Source organism: Elephas maximus, chromosome 20 (assembly GCF_024166365.1).
Source record: "Elephas maximus indicus isolate mEleMax1 chromosome 20, mEleMax1 primary haplotype, whole genome shotgun sequence".
NCBI lineage: Eukaryota > Metazoa > Chordata > Mammalia > Proboscidea > Elephantidae > Elephas > Elephas maximus.
This window is the reverse complement of record NC_064838.1, coordinates 49028864-49049679: the sequence shown is the minus strand read 5'-3', so window position 1 is coordinate 49049679 and position 20816 is coordinate 49028864. Positions and strand designations below refer to the sequence as shown.

At 48.1% G+C, this 20816-nt stretch overlaps 1 protein-coding gene across 1 annotated transcript; it reads right to left on the bottom strand.

The window, feature by feature from the left end:
* Positions 1-7775: 7775 nt before the first annotated feature.
* LOC126063618 (zinc finger protein 3) lies at positions 7776-10632 on the bottom strand. Its single transcript, XM_049862056.1, has 2 exons — positions 10570-10632; positions 7776-8438 (listed from the first exon to the last, which is right to left on the bottom strand). The coding sequence occupies exons 1-2, from the start codon at positions 10630-10632 to the stop codon at positions 7776-7778; spliced, it is 726 nt and encodes a 241-aa protein (XP_049718013.1).
* Positions 10633-20816: the final 10184 nt, after the last annotated feature.

Here is a 20816-nt window from a genome sequence, read left to right as displayed (position 1 = left end):
GACAGTCATACAATACTGGGAATCGTGACCTACCAAGCTGACAGATATTTTTGGGGACACAATTCAATCCATGGCAGGTGGGAAAAAGATGAGGCCCTAGCTTGAGAGGAACAAGTGTCAAGGGAGGGTTGTTGTAGAATAGGTGAGATTTCAGCATGCTTATAGGTAGCTAGGAAAGAGGAAAGAGTGAGCAACTAGCAGTGCAACAGAGAGAGAAAGTAGATGATTACTGGAGTTTTCTGAGGAATCTGGAGAGGTGGGATTCACAGCTCAAGTGAGAGACTTGGCTTCGAACAGAAATGGACACCCACTCCTTGAGAATTTTCCTCAGTCAGGACCTCTTTCCAGAAGCTTCATCTCCCTCCATAGCTTAGTCTCCACAGGCCACAGAACTCTCACCATGTCACCCTGGGGGGAACCCACTGAAAGGATGGAAAGCCATTGCTGGTAGCAGATTGCAAAGCTGAGCGGGCAGAATTGATGGGAAAGGTTCCCATTATTTTCTTTTGTTCTTCCCAACATTTGTCCGAATATTCAGAAATTTTAGAGCCACTGTAAGTTCCTCCCCTGGGTTGTTTTGTCTTGTCCCTGCACCCCCTCCCTGTACATCCCACCCCCTGCCCCAGCCACCACAGCCTTACTCATCTCTTTCCTCTCTGGTAGCAGCAGTAGCGTCAGCTCCCCCAATCTCCTGTCCCTTTGCTCCTGACACCCAGTGGGACAAGCAACCAAAGTAAGCCTTGGCAGTGGAAAAGAGGAAAAGACCCAGATCTGCTGTTCTCTGAGGCCATCTGCCGATTGGGCTGATTCGTGCATCTTGTATACAGAGGGTCCTGTCATCCTAGAGCCAGGGGTTTTGTTTTTAATTTTTTCTACAAGTCATAGAAAATGAGGGCTGGAAGGAACTGGAGGGAGAACCTAGTCCAGCAGTGTTCTGCAAAAGTGCCTCTGGGACATCCTGGAGAGCTCTCAGGCAGCTAAGCAGGTAGATTCTGGGCCCCCTGCTCATACTTTCACCAGAGCAACTGTGGATTTTATATACCAAAATTTATGAAAAAAAGTGCCAGATTTATTAAAAAAAAAAAAAATTGGGGCCGGGGGGAGGCTTCTGCTAAGCAAAGTTGTGGTGGACAACCAGCAGTTTCAGTCCTAGGCTTTTTTAGAAATTGAGATTCAGGGCCTAGCACTGATGAAGGGCCTTGGTTATCTGGGCCTAGAGCCCTGGGGGCCCCTGGTCAGCCATTTCTCCTTGTCAACAACGGTTTCTGATGTCTTCTTCCTTAGGTGACCACTCCTTGCCAGTCCAGGGGCCACTGAATTTCAGGTTTCGCAGGGCAGGTCCTCACCAGAGTGAGGGTTATGGTGACAGTAATGGCGATGAGGGAGCCCGTTTCACAGAGGCAGGACCTGGGGCAGTGAAATAGGAAGAGGATAACAGGGATGCCTGGGACCAGGTGAAGACCCAGGCCAGGGTGGCAGGGGGTAGGAGGAGTGGGTGGGGGTGATCTCCAGACAGGCCTCAATAGGCCAGGATAGCATGAGCTACAGGAGGTGAACTGTGGGCTGGGACCTCCGAAGGTACCAACACAAATCTGTGGGCTCTCTGTTGTTCAGAAGCCAGCGAGAACTTGCCCCATGCAAATTCCAGACCTTTTAAATGAAGTGTAAAGGCCTCAGCCTGGGCTTTCCAGGCCCTACCTGATTGACTCTGCTCTTAGCTTCATCTTCCACTGCTCCCCAAGTAATAACACTGCCAGTCCTCTTCCAACACGCTCTGCCTTTCCACTTTTGTGTCTTTGCTCTTTCTGCTGCCTTTATTGGAAAAAGTCCGACCTCCAGGCTCTCTTAACACTATGAAATCCCAGCTCTTTTCAAGACCCAGCCCAAATGCCAATTCCCTTAAACAATTGCTCTTGTCCTCTTGACCTGCAGGGATCTTTCCCTCCCCAGCCTTCCCTTATTTCACTTTGCCTTGTACTCTCTTTACATAACTGTCAGCCCACTTGATTTTGAGTTCCTGGGGGACAGGCCAAGTCTTAGCTAGCTAATACTCTTAGTTAACCTGGGACTACACTTGAGAGCAGTGCCTTTTCCTCCCTCCCATCCTTGCCACTCCCTGGGGAAAAGAGGACAAGGGTTTCTGACCTTCTCATGAGACCTGGGTCTCCATGTTCTTTCCTTGATTGCACCACGCTCCGTAGTCTCAGTGGCAGAACTGCTCTTGGAATTTTCTTCTTCAAGCCCCATCCTCTCAGAGGATTTTCTGAGGCTGGTTGGCTGATGCTGCTCCTACCTAATACTGAGGCAGGGGCAGACATGGGCAGAAGGGGGTGCCAGGAAGCCTGACGGCCTTGGGAAGGGGGAGCAGCCATGTGATAGGTCCTGAGGGGGACTGTGATTCTAAAGGTTCACAGGAGAGAGGAGACCTGGGTGCTGGGCCAGCTCCACCATCTGCCTGCTGTGGTACATGGGCAGGTCGCTTCATTACAAGTCACATCCATTACTACTATGAAATGAAGAGGGACCGCCAACCTCCTCTCAGTCCCAGACTCTCTTAGCCATGGGAATTAAAGTCAATCCAGTACCCCCTCTCTTGTCCTCTGACCCTGTACAGTGGTTCCCGTCATCTCTCTTCTGAGGTTTGGCTTCTAGCTCCTACCTCGGAAGACCTGCCTGGGCAGGAGCCAGTGACAACAGCCCAAGGATAGAGCCTCCAGTTTCCATCTCTACCTGGTGGCAGCAGCTGCTCACCTGAGCCCCATTTGGCACCTGCTCTGAAAGCCTCAGAATGTGAGGCTGGCACTGCATGGGAATGACCTGGGTCTGGCCCCTGCCACCCCTGCCGTTCAGGGTTGCCTGCCTCTGCAGAAGCAATGGGGTCTGTGCTCACCCTCCGTGCTGGGAAGGGTCTGCAGCCTTAGGGATTTCTGAGGCTCCTTCAGCCTCTGTATCAAATGTTTCCTAGTCAGACACAGCTGCAAACAAAGTACATCTTCACAGTAACTCTGAGAACTCGTTTTCTGTGCTGTCTTTGGGCTCCGGAGGATGCCCTACATTCGGGAGTGTCTTTACGTTCTGAGGCTCATCAAGTGTGAACAGAATGAGCGGGTGAGGGACTTTCTTAAAAGAATGTGTGTGGCTGACTTCAATAATGATTGTAAAGAGAATGAGAGGTGGTTCCAATGCATGAATGAGAGAGGAAAGTTTTAAAGTGCAAATAGAGATTAGAGGGTAATGGAAAGAATGACAAGAGCTGAGGGAGAATGAGGAAGAAAGCAGAAGGGAAGAGGAGAATTGAGGGGTGGGAAAGAATGCATAAGAGAAGGAATGAGAAGAGCAAAAAGAGGAGGAAAAAACCAGAAGGGAAGCTGATCTGTTCCATTGCCACCACCTCCAGACCCAGCGTCCCTTTCCAAGCAAGCGCATCTTCAGCAGAAGTATGAAAATTCTCCCCCAAGTCTGTACATCTCAAGTTCCCCACAGCACAGGACTGCCTCCTGATTTCTAGGTGGCTATTTCAGAATCCAGCAACACTCGTGAGGGCTGCCCGGCTCTTTATGGTACAGCGGCTCAGAAACAACACGGACAAGGAGAGGTGTGAGCAGTCCCCACAGAACATGGACAAGGAGAGGTGTGAGCAGTCCCCTGAATGTGGCCTGTTCCCTGGCCATAATCAGGAGGTCTTTATAACCCACCAGAGCTTCACGCTGACGAAAAGGAATGTTCCCATCCTTTTAGTGAATGCTAAGCCTTGCTGCCGCTGCCCCCGCTCCCACCCCTGCTCACCCTTCCTTCCCCGCTGCCTGCTGGCATTTTTCTTCCATAGCTACATCAAGCAAACAAAAAACCAAACCAGTTGCCAGCGAACTGGCTCCAACTCACGGTGACCCCATACGTATCAGAGTAGAATTATGTTCCACAGGCCTTTCTTCTGAGGTGCCCCTGGGTGGACTCAAGCCACCTTCCAGTTAGCAGCCAAGCACTTAGCCATTTGTGCTACCCCGAGACTCTCGGCAGCCACATTAGGAATGCCCTAGACATGTAAATGTCATGAATGTCTAGACTATGTTAGTATCACTTGAGGATGTTTTCCCTCTCCATCATAGGAAACAGGTGATGTTTCCATTTTCTGTATCTTTTGTTAGGTTATGAGGTCAAGTCTGAGATTGAGCAATTGGTTCCAAAGCAGGAAGTATCAGAGGAAACAGACATACATGGAACCACCTCCAGAGAACTTCAGCATAACAATCCCCAAGAGTGCAGGACTGGAGGATTCAGAAATTGGGATGACATGCCAGGGAGATGTTGAGGACGAGGAGCAGAAATTTAAAGCCAGCAGAAATCAAGGATGCAAAAATCATCCCAGAGAAGAAAAGTCAGATGTATAAGGAATTTGAGAACTGCTTTAACCTAGGTTCAGAGAGCATTTCACATCTGAGAATCGAGAGGGAGCAGAGCAAGGAGCCAGTTTCAGAAGATGAAACACAAGTGGCAGCAAGTGAGAGGCCTCCCAGTCCTGCCCTGGAGCAGCCAGGTTTAGAGACATCCCAGAAGGGCAGGGGAGTGCTGGGAGGCAGCAGGGAGGCTGGCGGGACCCAGAGCAAGGAGAAGGGAGAAGGTTTCCAGGCATGCCGCCCTCACGGATGGAAATGCCCTTGACAGGGAAAAAAGACCAAAAATCTACCTAGGAGAGAAACCCTTCATCTGTCAGGGGTGTGGAAAACCTCACAGTGCACCAGAGAACTCACACCAGGGAGAGCCCTTTCCTATGCATTAAGCACAGAAAAGACTTCAGTCAGAGGTCCCGCCTCATCCCACGTCAGAGGATCCACACTGGCAAGAAACCCTAAGAGTGCCAGAAATGCAGGCAGACCTGCAGCCAGAGCTGAACTCAGTGCTCTTTGGGGCATCCACACTGGGGAGACAATTTTTGAATGTGGTGAGTGCAGCCAAGCCTTCAGCCAGAGCTCCAGCCTTACCATCCATCAGAGGGGCCACACAGGGGAGAAGCCATTTGAGTGCAATGAGCGTAGCAAAACCTTCAGTTATAGCTCATACCTTATTGTGCATCACAGAATCCACACTGGGGAGAACCCCTGTCAGTGTAATGAGTGTGGAAGAGCCTTTGGGCAGAGCTCCCATCTTATTCTCCATCAGGCAACTCATGCCCAGAAGAAACCCCAGCTAGCTCCCTGGGTTAGTGCTGCATGCTAGCGAGTGCTCATTCTGTTCTGTGTTCCATGTTCCTGTGCTAGCACAGGAACAGGCTAACATAAATACTAGGAAGTGAGTGAGAGTGTATGGACTGTTCCCCACTGCTGGAAATCCAGACACACATACTTCTTGCTTAATTTTCTCATCTTCATTTTGTATGTGTGTCTCCAATCAGATTTTTAGTTGCAAGAGGTAGATGCAAGGTCCTCTCTCCATTTTGACAGGTGTCTAGAACATTGCCAGCATAGACCCAGAGGGAGAAGGGACACACACGGGAGGGAAGGGTGGGTCAGAATGGGGCAGGTGTTGGGGATTTTAACTGTATGGTGTCCTGGTAATTCTTTCCTGTGGAGCACCTTGGCAGTTCACAGAGATGTCAGATTGAAAGGGCTGGAGATGTGGAATTGGGCAGAGTCCCCTAAGACTTGGGAGTGTGGGGGCTCAGTAAGAGTGTGAGAGTCCCAAGGGAAAGTGTGTGTTGCAGGTACTGCTTATTTATTCAGGCACGGGGCACAGCTGCACAGGGGCATTTGGCCCTCCATTCGGGGATCCCCCAGGAATCCCACCTCTGTTCAGCAGTTTGGTTACGGCTTCAGGGGTCTTCTCCAAAATACGAATACCCAGAAGTTTTGATTGCTGTCCAGCCTGGCACTCACCTCCCCCTTGCCAGAGCCAGACTCTGCAGCTACTCTGCCTGGGTTTGAAACCCTTTTCCACCACTTACTGCATGCCCATGGGCAAGTTTCTTCACCTACCTCTCTGCCTCAGTAGACATTCCCCTCTGTAAAATGGTGGTAGTAACTATCTACCTCAGGCCTCACACAGAGGAACATCGGAGGGAGGGAAGACAAGATGGGGTATCTCTTCTGTCTGCTGCCTCCTGGCTTTGGCACCTCGGTCCGGCAGTGCCTCATCTCTCTGTTTCTAGAGCTCCTGCCAGGCGCCCAACTGATACTGCTGTGAGCCAGGGGACTGGGTGCCTTGGACTGTGTGTTTGTTTACTAGATCAGGCCATATTGGCATTTTAAGCTAAACTCTGCTTCACACACTGGCATTCTCTTTATTTTTAAAACTTTCACATTACAAAAGGAGACCGTGCTAGAAGGGGTTTTGGACTCACTGGAACCCTACAACTCATGCAGCGTGAACATGACCAAGCAACAAGAGCATGAACGGACCTGCCATCTTGTCTTTTCGAGCCAAGACAGCCCTGTGCTCCCAACCTGCTCCAAGCTTCCTAGGCAGACTCTTCTCTGCCCCCATCAGTTGGAAATCCTAACCACCCTTGGAGGCTTAGCTCAAATGCCGCCTTCTTCATGACTCACCTTCCTCTTCCCCACAATGAGCTGCAGCTCTGATCCCATTCAGCACGTTCTGCCTTCTGTTGGTCTTTCCCTGCTGGACTCTGAGTTCTGAAGGACCAGGAACAGGCCTGGTTCACTGTGGATTCCTTAACTACCTAACATGATGCCTTTTATGCAAAAAGTGCTCAATCAGTGTCTGCTGAATGATGGGCAGAGACTAAAGTGAGGTGCGGTACGCTCCGCTGGCTAGGCAGGGGCACCTGCTGGAGCTGCAGACGTCTGACAGACCAACTACCTGGCCTTCTCTGTCTGCTTCCCATGCATTCTTCCTGCCTCCTTTTCCTCCCTTTTTGCTCATTTACCCTGAGTCACCACCAGCTTAATCCTCCCAATACCTTCCTCTCCCCCCTCAGTCCCCATTCTGAAACCAACGATGGCCTTGTGCCTTCTGAAATCGCAGGTGTCACGGAAGACAGCTCACAGCCCTGCATGTCCAACTCCTTCATGTGGACACCGTGCTCGGAGCACACAGCGTACCAGGGTCACACTAATACAGGCGCCCAGTACTGTGGGCAGGACTTCAGCTTTGGTTTGCAGCACCCACACACCAGGGCTTTTGACCTGAACCCTCCTGCCTCCCCATGGGCATCTCAGGCCAGCCACTCCTACCCATTGAGTCGATTCTAACTCATAGCGACTCTACAGGACAGAGCAGAACTGCCCCACAGGGTTTCCAAGGCTGTAATCTTTAAGGAAGCAGACTGCCACATCTTTCTCCCTCGGAGAGGCTAGTGGGTTCAAATGACCGGCCTTTTGGTTAGCATTCAAGCACTTAACCACTGCGACACCAGGGTTCCTTCTGCCACTCCTAGTGACCCCATATCCAGTCTCTCCCCTCACTGGGACCCAGCTGGACTCATTCCTGGACACTTTCTTATTCTAGTTCCCTCCCTAGGCTGCCCAGTGCCAACCCATTCTCCCAGAGTCGACCCAATGAGGCCTCACCCAGTGTCCCCCTCCACCCTGATCCCACTTTCTCTGCACATACCTTGGCACTTCTTCAAGCTATGTCGCCTAATGTTCTCTGGTCATTTGTGTGTCTCTATGCATGTGTCTTGTCTCTCCAAAGACACTGGGAGAACCTCACGGGCACCTGCCTTAGCCCTGATGGTGGCTCCTGGCACAGAACCAGGTTGATGACCAGAGCTCAGCCTCCTCTGACTTGGACCCAGCATTGAAGCTGACGCTTTGACCCCATCAACACTGGGTTCTCGCCAGGGATGGCAACTGGTACTTCTTGCCGGCATGAGTGGTCTGGTGGAAGATGAGATGGGAGCTCTGGCCGAAGGCCTTCTCACACTGTGTGCAGTGATAGGGCTTCTCACCTGTGCGGGTCCGCTGGTGCATGAGGAGGTAGGAGCTGCAGGTGAAGGCCTTGCTGCACTGGAGGCACTCATAGGGCTCCTCGCCGTGCGGCTCCGGCGGTGCACCAGGAGGCAACAGCTGCCGCTGAAGGTACGCCAGGAGGCTGGCGTCCTGACTGAAGGCCTTGCCGCAGGTGCCGCAGACATAGGACTTCTCCCTCATGTAGACCCTCTGGTGTGGAATCAGGCGCGAGCTGCGCGTGAAGGCCTTCCCACAGTCCCCGCACCCAAAACGCTTCTGCCCCGTGTGGATTCTCTGATGTATGATGAGCGTGGAGCTATGGCCGAAGGCCTTGCCGTGCTCAGGGCATGTGTAGAGATTCCTCCTGGGGGTGCAAGAGCAAACATCTCCCCCAGGCTCTCTATAGCTCAGGCCTCTCTCTCCTGGGAGGCGCTGCTTTTCTCCTGCTGTGGCCTGTCTGATGCCTGGCTTGTCCTTCCTTGCTCGCTTGTCTGTAGGCTGTTCTGAAACCTCAGTTCCCAGCACCTTCCTTCCCTGGCCTCCCCAAATGCACAGTCCAAAAGATACAAATAGAATCAGCTTTATATTTCTGGACAGGAAACGTGAGATTATATAGGGATTTGAGGAAACCCAATAAAAGGCACCCCTCTTTCAAGAAGCAATAAAGCATTGGGGCCAAGAGTGTGGTTTCTGGAGCCAGACTGCCTGGGGCCAAATCCTGCCTCTGCCACTGACAAGCAGTTACTTGGTCTCTCTGTGCCTCAGCTTTCCAAACTATAAAATGGAGTAATACTAGTACCTATTTTTCATGGTGATGTGAATAAAATTAATGTGTATAAAAAGTGTTTAGGTAAGTGTTGTTGTTAGCTGCTGTCCAGTCGGTCTCAGACTCATGGTGACCCCACGCACAATGGAATGAAATGATGCCTGGTTCTTTGCCGTCCCCATGATCGGTTGCTGACCGGACTGCTGTAATCCATAAGGTTTTCATTGGTTGATCTTCAGAAGCAGGTCGCCAGGCCTCTCTTCCTAAACCAGTTGCCATTGAGTTATTTCTGATTCATGGAGACCTGTATGTGTCAGAGTAGAACTGTGCTCCATAGGGTTTGTTTGTTTTTTTAATTGTGGAAAAAACATACATAACAAAACATGCCAGCTCAACAATTTCTACATATACAGTTCAGTGATATAGATTTATTACATTCTCTGTGGAGTTGTTAATGGCTGAGTTTTTGGAAACAGATCACCAGACTTTCTTCTGAGCAGCCTTTGGATGGACTCAAACCTTCAACCTTTCAATTGGCAGCCGAGCACGTTAACCAAGAGTGTTAACTATTTGCACCACCCAGGGGCTCCAGGCAAGTGTTAGCTATTGTATAATTCTCTGCTTGAGTCCTGTACCAATTGAGAAGTAAGACATGGGGAGACCAGAATGTTACGTAGAAAAGCTGATATTGGTGAATGTGGCTTAGATCTGCAGGCAAGCAGGGCTACCAACACTGAACTCCAGGATTAGACGGCAATAACCACCCAGTGACAGGCAGCGCCGGGCTGCCATGGTTTAGCTCCTGTAAAACTTACAGCAAGGAAGAAAAGGGCAGAAGTCATGGTCTCTTTAGACGTCTGGATGCTAAGGGGGAGGAGAAAGGAGAGGACTTGCTCTTCAAAGCCCTTTTTTGCCCTGCACAAGAGTGACTGAGGGGTCAGAGAGAGGCCACAAGTGTCACACCAGAAAGCTCCCTGAAATATCAGGAGTAGGGAAGCAGAGTACTTAAACTCGTATTTTTTCTACACTTTCACCATGGTATCAGGTAAAGAAAAACAAAAAAAGGGAAGGCAAGGCCTGCAGAGGAAAAGACTGCCAAGCCAGCAGGCAGACAGGGATATCTTGAGACTGGCCCAGCAGCAAGTAGGGTGGTCAGAGGACCACAGAAAGCTAGCACTGGAAGGGCCTGGAATGTGACAGTGGGGTCCTGGGAGTCAAGTAGCTTGACCAAGTCCTCTCAGGTAGCTAGGGTGAGGTGGGACAAGAACTCACAACTCCTGAGAAAGAACTCAGGGATCCATCAGATAAAGGGGAAGAAGGGATAACAAGGGAACCACCTGAAGAGAAGGGAAGTCAACTAGCCAACAGGTATTGAGGGCTTGCTTGGTGGGTAAGGCAGACAGGTGTGGCCCACCAACCTCACGATCCACAAGCTTAGTTTAGCCAAGTAGACAAAGGACGAGCACATGCAAATGGACAAGCAGATACTCTGCAGGGGTAGGGAGAGACACATATGGGTCCCTTTCCACCCTCAAACTACAGGGAATGGAGCAGGAAAGGAGGAACGTGCCCTAGGAGGTTCTGGGGAAGCAGCTCAGGCTTTTGCTTCTGGGAGGGCTGCAGAAGCTTGAGAAGAAACTATCTGGGTTCAGAGGGGAACTCGAAAGAGTGTGAAAGTGCTAAGGGCGCTCTTTAGTACAGCTGTCCAGCTTCTTCCCTTTGGATACGGGAGACCCAAGAAAGGGAAGACTCAGGTCCAGCCCTGGGAAAGGGTGTTACCTGGTCAAACTCTTCTTGGCCAGAGACCGCCCCAACACAGCCCAGCTCCAGTTTTCCTGCTGGTCTTATTCCTATTCCTCCTCACCCTTCTCAGGTGCCCGGAACTCTAATCTTACTCACACTCCCCAGCACACACATTTCCTGCTTCATGTCTTTCCCTTCATCCTTCTTATGCCCTACCATGCCCGCTCCTCATCCTTCTTTCACCAAAACTGCTCACCCACTCACCCATCCAATCCATCCATCCATCCCCTCTGTCCATCCACCCACCTGCTCATCGCCCATCTATCCATCCATCCATTCCTCCATCCACCAACCCCCTCTGTCCATCCACCCACCTGTCCATCACCCATCCATCCATCCATCCGTCTGTCCGTCCATCTGTCCATCCATCCACCCATCCACCCACCAACCCCCTCTGTCCATCCACCCACCTGCCCATTGCCCATCCATCCATCCAGGCCTCATTCAAATCACTTCCTCCAGGGAGTCGCCCTCCTCCTCTGCCCCCTCTTCTCTCCTTGGCCACAGTCTGCCACTCAACACCACTACTTTGGCAATGACCTCATACATCATGGCAATTAGGTTTCTTCTTGTCATATGGCCATCTTATCTCCCCAGCTAGGTTGTGAGTTTCTCCAGGGCAGCCACTGGGTCCTATTATGCCATGTGAATTCTTCACCTGAGGTTCAGTGCGGGTCACTTTGTGGACACAAGGATGGGCTGATATAGCCCCCGCCCTCAGATCTGTTCAGGGCGCCAGGGACAGAAGCAAGGAAACACGCTTCTGTTTCTGCTGTCCTCGGGACCCAGACGGCACAGTATTAGTGTACATCTGGCGTTTCTCGGGAAGGCTCTGAACGGCAACCACTGGGTCCTATTATGCTGTGTAGAATTCTTCACCTGGGGCCTATTTCTGAGAGGTGGAGGACAAAGCCTGATGGAGAGCAGTCTGTCTGGCTGAGGCCAGTCACCCCTCCAGCAGCATTTCTCTAACAGTGGCCCTCGGGGCAGGGTCCAGATGAGTCCCAGGCAGCAGGTGGCCTTGGAGGGCTGAAGTCAGAGACACCTCCCCTGCTCTCAGATAGGTTTTCTTATTCCTGAGCTCATGCTGTTGTCACCAGAACCAGTCTGAGACCTGGAAAGATATGTCAGAGAGAAGCCCACTGCTGGACTTGGGAGGGAAGCTAAAGAGAATGAAAGTTCTAGCCCTACCTTCTCCCCCTCACTTGGCTGGGGGGGCAGCAGGGAGAGCCCATCGTAAGTGCAAGGCAAACTTTCTGGAAGGTCTTGGACTTGAAGGCAAAAAGGCATCTACAGAACAGTCATTTCCAGGAGGGGAGGCTGGCCTCATCTAGCCCACACAAGCTTCCCTGCCAGAGAGTACGCCATCTCTTCCTGCAGGGTGGAGCCACCCTGGTTAATAATCCCACTGATGCCATGTGACTGGATGGTCTACAGCCTGGTCCTATCTCCAGTCTCCTTCAATGCACACCACCCTGTGAAGGTGGCAGGGTAGGAAATGATGCCCCATTTGACAGGTGAGGAAATTGACTCAAAGTTTTGTGACTTCTTTCAGATGACCCAACTAGTCAGAGGCAGAGCAGGTCCTAAAGGCCCCTCATGGTGGGCTGGTGCTCAGCACCTGGACACTGAGTCAGTAAGGGAGGAATGAGCCCAGTGTATCTCTCAAAGTTCAGGGCCCATGCCCCACCAGGGAACAAAGAATGGCTTGTCCGAGGACCAGAAGACGAGTTCCCACCCCTACCCTGGCCACCTCTGGTCCTTCTACCACTCTCTTTTAGGGCCAGCCCATCTCCCACCTCTCAGCTTCAGCTGTGGCCCATCAAGCTTCAAGGGGAAATGCCTGCCCTCAGCCTTGGCACTGGTGTTCCCAAGGCCAGCACCATGGGCCCGAGGTTCTGCCTCCTTTAGGCTCACAGGGCTTGGCCTCATTTATGTGCATCTCATTCTCGCTCCACCCCAAGAATCAGCAGAAAGTCTTATGTGTTCCCAATGCCGGCTTCCTTAGGCTCAGAGGGTGTCATCTGCTGTAGGACAGTAAATACTGTTAACTGGAGACATGACCCATCTCATGACACCAGCTCTTAAAGGAGGCAAGGCCAGCCAGCCTTGGGACCAGACTCCCTGTGAACACAGCTCATGACAGTGAGTACCCATCTCTCCAATGGCCCAGTGGTACCCAGTAGGGTGAAAGGCAAGAGAGGTGCTCCAGCCCACCCCAGCCTCTGGAAACCACCTGGCCTTGTGCTCCTGCCTCAGAAAGACTTGGGTTGGGGTATAAGGAATTGACCCAGGCCCTGCGAGAGACTCGAAGTTCCTGTGACAGCTCTTCAAAGTGTCGTCTGGCTCACTCTTCAGCACAGCTGCCCCTGAGACTCAATTCTAAACAGACTCCACCTTTACAATCTCCCTCCCTGACCTGTTGCCTGTCCCCTCATCTACCGGGGCCTCTGCTTATTTATCAGCTTCCAGTAGGTTTAGTGTAACTCTCCAAGGATGGGTGATGGGGAATCCAGCCTAGCTCAGCAGACTGTGCCCTGCTGAGGCCTTTGCTGGCTTCTGTCTCAGCCCAGCTCAAGGGCAACCAGCAGGGGAAAGGGCTCTAGAGGAGGGTCACCTAGCAGCTCCTCACACTGATATCTAGGCTCCTGTGTAAGGCAGTCAGCTGGAACTGCACCCCAGGTTAAACTGTGGAAGCAAACCTGTTTTCCCAGTCAGGAAAGCTTGGTTGTCTCATCCATGCCTCCCCTGTCCTCCAGCAAGAACGTGGCAGGGTTGTGGCAGGCCTGTGCAGCCCGGCAGCCCTTTCAGAGTTACAAAGCCGTTTCATACCCTTCATTTCGTCCCGTCTTCATGCTGGGCAAGGGGGTCAGGAAGGGCCCATCTGACTTAGGGCCTTGTCCTGGGTTAAGTAAGGGGCAGGGCCAGTCTAGAATGCCCTCTTCCCCACCGCAAGGTTTGGGAAAATAATCTTGCCGCCAGAAGCATCGCCTGGTTCATGCCCACCCACCCAAAGCCCGAGAAAGCAGCTGGGCAAGACAAGGGACAAAGGGTCTTGTTAGGAGCCAGAGACCTGCGGAGAGACTTAAAGACCCTCCCCTCACCGTGCAGCGCATACTTGTTCCTCCCTCCCCCCAGTGCCAAAGCTCAGTCTCGGAAACCGCCTTCCTTCCCCTGCCCTTCCCCAGAGCTGAGCCCCTCCTTTTCCAGGCCACACAGCTGACCCTTTTACTCGTCCTCCCGCACCCCACCCCAACTCGCCTCTCTTCCCCATCCCCAGTCCCTATTCTTCCCCTGCCTTACCTGGCCCCACCCCCAACACTATCCCCACACCCATGACCCCCCCCTTTTCCCCTCCGGGGCCTCTCTCATCCTCCTCTCGGGCCTCCCCCTCCGGGACCTCCCTCCCCGTCCCACGCCGCGACGCGACTCGGTCCCAGGCTACAGGCCCGCCTCCCGCATCTCCCCCGACATCCTTCCATCGCCGCCCCCGCTCTCCCCGCCCCGCATCCCGCTCACCTCAGGCGCGAGGAGGCGGCGCCGCCCGCCCGCTGAGCTGGGACCCCGACCCTGGGCCTGTCCGTTGCCAAGGGCGCCCGGCTGGGGCGGAAGAGCCTCGCTACCCGCTTCTGGCTCAACTGCTCTAGGAAGGCCGGAGGGTCTTTATCTTTGTGATTCTTCTGCTGGACCCCGGGGAGGAAAGGGTGGGACGCAGGGCCAGGACCGAACTCGTTCCTTACTCCTAAATAATTTCAAATGGACTAATCTCAAAGTAATAGAAGAAATCATGGGAGAACGTATAATCTTGAAGATGGCAAGTCTTTCATTCGATATTAAGTGGAAAATATCCAAAAATTCAAAAATTAACAATAAACTGGGGAAAATATTCGCAACACATCTGGCAGATAAGGACCATTTCTTTACTACAGACAGAGCTTGTAGAAATCAATTTTTAAAAGGATCAACAATCCAACAGAAAAAATTGCTAAAGAATATGAGCAAGCAACTCACTAAAAAAGAAAATACACATGGCTTTTAAATACGGAATAAAGATACTCAGTCTCACTCATAATTAAATGCAAATTAAAGCATGGAAGGGCATTTTATCAGATTAAAAAAAACTGAGAAAACATAAAATATATATATTTATATAGTATTATAAAGGATTTGGGGGAACAGGCATTTTCATACACATACTGGGAACCACACTGGCAGCTTTTACCAAAATATCAACTGCACCCACCCTTTGATTCAAAAGCTTATCCTGCAGATAAACTCACACACGTGCCAAGGATGGCGTGCAGGGATGCTGACCACAGTGCTGGTAACAGCAAAGTGTAAGAGAGAACCTTCCTGACCACCAACGGGACCGACTCACTATCTGAATTATGGCAGGTCCATACTACAGAATATCATGCAATTGTGAAAAAAGAAAAAGAATGAGGTAGAGCTTATATACTAATATATACTAATACTAGTAATATATACTTCTATACTAACATAGAACCATCTCTAAGACACACTAAGTGAAAAAAGCAAGATGTATACAGTGTGTACTGTAAGCTCCCCTTTGTGTTTAAAAAAGTCTACTGGGGGGAGTATATAAGATTATAAATGCACAGACTATCTGGAAGGAACCTCAAGAACTTTAACACTGGTTACTTCTGGGGCAGGGGACAGGTTGTCTGAGGTGAGAGGGAGACAACTTTTCATTGTATACTTTTGTATACACTGAACTTCTACACACTGGGGTTGCATATATTCCTTGGCTGAATTCCTTCACCTGGAATTAGGTCTTCGCTAACTGAGCCCCTTATTTCTCCAAATCCTTACTCTGCTGCTCCACACTCCCATTGCTCGTATCTCATCACTCTCTGAACAAGCCTGATCGTTTTAACTTTTTCCCACCTGATCATACAAGTAACTCAGGTTCACTGTAGAAAATGTAGACAAGCAGGAAAATTTAGCCACTGTTAACACCTGATCTATTTCCTTCCAATCTTTTCGATGCTGTACATTTTAGAAAACTGGGCTCTCTGTATGCACAGTTTTATTCTGTACACTTTTCATTTAATATTGTGAGAATTTTATATCACTATTCTTTGAAATGTTATTTTTAGTCGTTGCATAATATTCCATCATCAGTTCCCTATTGTTAGTTACTTTGTTTCCATTTTTTTGTAAAATAAGTAACATTGACATGTATGTAAATCTTTCCCCAACTATTCATTTTCTAAAAGTGGTTACCAGCATTTTTTGTAAAAATGGTTTAGCTCTCCCTAAAATAGTAACAATGGATTAAAATATATAAATAACAATAATAGAATAAGGGATTTCAGCACATTCCTGGAAGATGGAAATGGATGGAGAAGTGGCAACTGAGACAGGTGAAGGAAGCGGCGGCTGGAGAACTTACTGAGGGTAACACAACGGGAGGAGGTAGATGACCTATCCTCCACAACCACAGAGACTTGGGACCTGAAAACCCAGGTGCAATGAAGGGTGGGAGGGAGAAATGAAGCTAAAGATAAGGGCACTAACTGCAAGTCTGTATAAGAACACTTGATTCGTATCTGAGGTATGTGCCCAAAAGGATCAAAAGGAGCAATGCAACAGAAAACTCGTACACCAATGTTCATTGCAGCACTATTCACACTAGCCAAAAGGTGGAGACAACCTAAATGTCCGTCAGCAGATGAATGGATAAACCAAATGTGCTACATACAAACAACGGGCTGTTACTCAGCCATAGAGAAATGAAGTGCCTATACATGCTAAAACATGGATAAACCTTGAAAAGAGGTTGAGAGAAAGATGTCTGTCACAAAAGGGCAGCTATTGCATGATCCACATATACAAAACATCTACAACAGGCTAATGTGTAGAAACCAAAGCTCGTTAGTGGTTACCAGGGATGGGAGGAAAAGGAAAGGTGGAGTCTTTGCTTAAGGGATAATGAGTTTCTGTTAATGGTGGTAGAATAATTTGGAAACGGATAGTGATGTTTGCATAACATGATGAATGTAATCAATGTCACTGTACATGTAAAATCAACGTACGTGTATAAAACATCAAATATTTTGTCACATGTATTTTTATTTTGTTGTTATTGTTGAGAATATATCAGCAAAACGTACACCAACAGTTTCTACATGTACTATTCAGTGACATTTATGACATTTAAGTTGTGTAACCATTCTCACCCTCCTTTTGAGTTGTTCCTCCCTGATTAACATAAATTCACTGCCCCTAAGGTTCCTATCTAATTGACAAATGTATTTTTACCACGATAAAACAATTTAAAAAATAATAAAACACTTGACTCTTCTCTCTCACTCCTCTAAGCCCTTACAATAGGCAAATCTCAGACAAAAACATCAGCGGATTTTTCCCCAAAGAAATTTATAAGCCCCAGGCAAAAGATATCAGCATTCTGGTATTTTGAGGTCTCCAGAGAACCATCCTGCTACCCACCAATAACCCTAGAAAGGAGCCTTTTGGTGGGTAAATCCCACTCCCATGCAGTTGGGTTTTTAATTGCCACGTGAAGGAAGGGGAAGATAATTCAGGGGACAGAAGAGACTTTTAACTCAGAGAGATTTGAGAGGTATCCTTAAACAAGAACTGTATGCTATAAAAAGGAACACAGAGAAAACAAGAAAAAGCTCTTAGAATTAAATTACTGCCATAATAAAAAATTCATTGCAAAACTTGAAATATAATAAAGGGACTCTCTCAGAAAGAACAAGGACACAGAAATGGGAGAAAAAGTAATAAGGGATCAATCCAGGAGGTCCAACATTTATTTGATTGACAAGGACTCCAGAAAGAGTAGAAACAGAAAAAAATATGGAAATGGAGAACTGTCATACAGATACACAAAATTTTCAAGAGCAGAAATAACTCAGTCGCTAGATTAAAAAAATTCCATTGAGTACATTAGAGAATTCAGTACACCAAGAGGAGGCTTAGAAAGTTTCCAGACATTGAGGTGGTGGAACAGATACAATAATAAAAATACTGTTGACCGATTGTCAAAGAACTAAGAACCACACTGGAATCAGACATCTCATTAGCAATGGTGGATGCCATAAGTCATTAGCAAGGCCTTCCAACTTTTAGGAGAGTGATTTTCAACCCAGAATTCTACAGTCAAACTATTAATCAAGTGTGAGGATGGAGACAGAAGTTTAGATATAAAAGCACTCAACAATTTTGCCTTGCATGTACTCTTTCTTTCAAGTGACTTGAAGATGCGCTGCAGTGAAATGAGTAAACAAAGAAAGGAAGATGCAGAACACAGGGTGAAATGGAGCCCAGGATAACAGCAGAATGAGCATGGAAGACATACTGGAGCAGGAGGCTGGAGGCCCCTGGAAGGGGCATGTCCAGAAAAAGGGGGATGCAGTAGAGTATCTAACTGGATGGAGAATCTGAAAGTAATTGAGGATGTGCTAAAAGCAACTAATTCAAGGGGGCAGGGGGAACGCAACTAGAAATATCAGCAAGAGCAGAAAGTTGTTCCCAAAAGGAAATATAATCTTAGTACGCTACTTAAATCTGCAGTGAACAATATTTACATCTACAACATTCACACTATTTTCAACTTTTTGAACAAATCAATAAACACCAAAGATTAACTATGGTTACAGAATAGAATGCAAGATCAGGCTTGACCATGTCAGAAGCGGGGAAATGGAATATGCAGAAGGAAGGGTTTATTCCACATCTAACAAAATGGGGAGCTGAGATACTGTCTGTAGTTAGTACAGTGAAATTAAAGATATAAATGCAGTGATTTATTTTCTCCTGATTATAAAATTCCTGCTTCTTATAGAAAAATGAAAATTATTTTTTTAAAAAACTTTTTATCACCCATAACCTCATCATCCAGAGGACTTGGGTTTGAGTCTAAGCTCTGTACAGCTGTGAACAAGTCACTTAACCACTTGTAACACTTTATTGTATTTTCTTGGGGTAATTTATCCACATGCTTTTAAAGTGCGTATACTAAATGTAACAGTAACAGCATACGAGAACTGTACTATATATACAATTTTGGATCCCAATTTTTTTATACATAAAGCAAAACTCTGGCTACATATCATGTCATGGTCTTCAATAATTCTAAAAGTTCAGAAGGGCCCTGATCCAGCTTGGTCAGAGGGCAGTCAGAGGTTTCCCAGAGATGGGACTTGAGCCAAATCTTAAACAGAAGATTAGGCAAAGTAGGTGGTGAAGTGCTACGGGTGCCCAGGACTGTATGCACAAGGGCACAGTGGTCAAGCATGCGCCTCTAGGCTGCAGTGAAGGGTGAATGGGAAGTGATGAGGCTGGGAAGAGATTATAAAGAGCTCAGTAAATTATGTTAAGAAATCTGGACATTTTTCCAACAGTGATATGAGAACAGGGTTTGGTATATGTTATTTTGGCACCTCAGAATCTAGCACAATTTCTGCCACAAGGCAAGTGCACATTATATATTTTTGGAATGAATGATTGATATGCAGGAAACTGAAGATGCCTTCTGGGTTTCCAATCTGGGTGCCCCAGGTGGTGGGGATAATGTCATTTGCTGAGGAAGGGAACCCAGGAGAAGCAAGATTTAAAAGGTCATGTGTCTAGGTGACATCCTTAGAGATTCCATAGTCTGATCCTGTTTTTTTTTTTTTTTTTTAATGTCACAGGCAATTATGTATTATATTCCCACGTGAGGCTTTTCACCCTAGAGAAACCACGGATTGGCTGCAGAGAGCCTGTACATCCCCACAATCATGCACAAAACTATACATGCAATGTGCATGCCTCAGAGGATCCACAACCTCCATCAGGTTCTCCAAGGGTCTTATGACCCCAGAACGGTTAGGCATGGATAGAGGAGTAAGTGAAGAAGCAAGAGATGTGAGAGGCAAGAAAGGGAGGGGATCCAGAGGACAGAAGAGGGATTAGTTTTGACACCTCTTCCTGAACCCAGAAAAATGGATTCAGGGCTATGTTTGAGTGTGTGTGTATGAGGAAGTCTTTCTCCTTATGATCCCAAAGCACCTGTACATGACTTCACTATCACCTTCATGTCACTGTGCTCCACTTGTACACACCTGTTGGTCTCACTGGAGGGGGAGGACAGGCTTTATGGCTCTATCCCTAATGCCCATCACCAGGCCTGGCACACAATTCTTTGTGGGATAAACTAAAAGTCTGATAAAAAAGATAGCTCTTGACCATTTAAGAAAATGAGGCTTTAAAGTTCCCTCCACTTCTAGCAAGACCAGCCAAGGGGAAAGGTAGGTGACCCACAAGAACAAGAAAACCTAAGCCAAATCTGATCATGAAGGGTAGTCATGCCTCCCCTATTAAAAACCCATTGCTGTCGAGTCGATTCCGACTCCTAGCGACCCGATAGGACAGAGTAGAACTGCCCCATAAGTTTCCAAATAATAATAATCCCCTATTAGAAACCCTAATGAAAATGGTGTGTTACAATTTATTTTGAGGGCTACAACTGAATTCAAGTTGGGAGGGAGAGTTGTAATTGGTGGGGGAAGAATCTGTTAAGTCTATTAATGCAATAAAAGCCACTGCCGTCGAGTCAATTTGTACAGGATGCAGGGGGTGGGGGGAGGTGTTGAACCTGTGTGGAGGTTTGTGGAAACTCAGATCCAAAGATGATATGCAAGTCAAAATGTAAAAAGGCATTTTGTTGAATGAGGAACATAAAAGTATGTTATATAAAATCTGGTTTGCTCATATAAATATTTAGTATATTCAATTAAAATAAAACAGTAAGTTTGGTCTTAGAACCTTAACATCTAATGGTTGCAGGTCTTCAACACCCAGTCAATGAAGAGTTAGTGTCCTGTTTTGCTGAGACCATATATCACACATTCCCATTTATATCCTTATAGTAGTATCAGCCCCCCCGCCACCCCATTTGATTACACATGTAGTGGGCTAATGACCTTGGCTGCATATTGCAACCATCCACAGAGTTTTAGAAAAATACCAAAGCTTGGGAATGGAAATTTTAAAAAATGCCCTACGTGGGTCTAACCTGTGATCAAGGTTAAAAACTACTACTTTAAGGTAAGGCAAGGTTGGGTCAGTAATTTTCGAAACCTAGCTTTGGATAGAAGCACCCGGACAGCTTGTCTGAGCTACCTATTAATGGAAAACTTTAGCCAGGAAACCAAAATCATCAATGACTGAGTGTTCAATTATAAGGATGAATATGATCATGAACTAGAATAGTTCAGCAGTCTTAATGGTCATAAATTCCAGTTCCTACCTCCCAGTACACTTTTGGCCTCTTGGTGGGTTACCGTCACAAAACTATTCCAAAGCTT

Coding starts and splice junctions, on each gene's coding strand:
- LOC126063618 (XM_049862056.1), bottom strand. CDS start 10,632: ATGGTAGGGCATAAGAAGGATGAAGGGAAAGACATGAAGCAGGAAATG. Junction 8,439..10,569: donor AAATGTGTGTGCTGGGGAGT/GTGAGTAAGATT, acceptor TGGGGAGGCCAG/GGAAGGAAGGTGCTGGGAAC.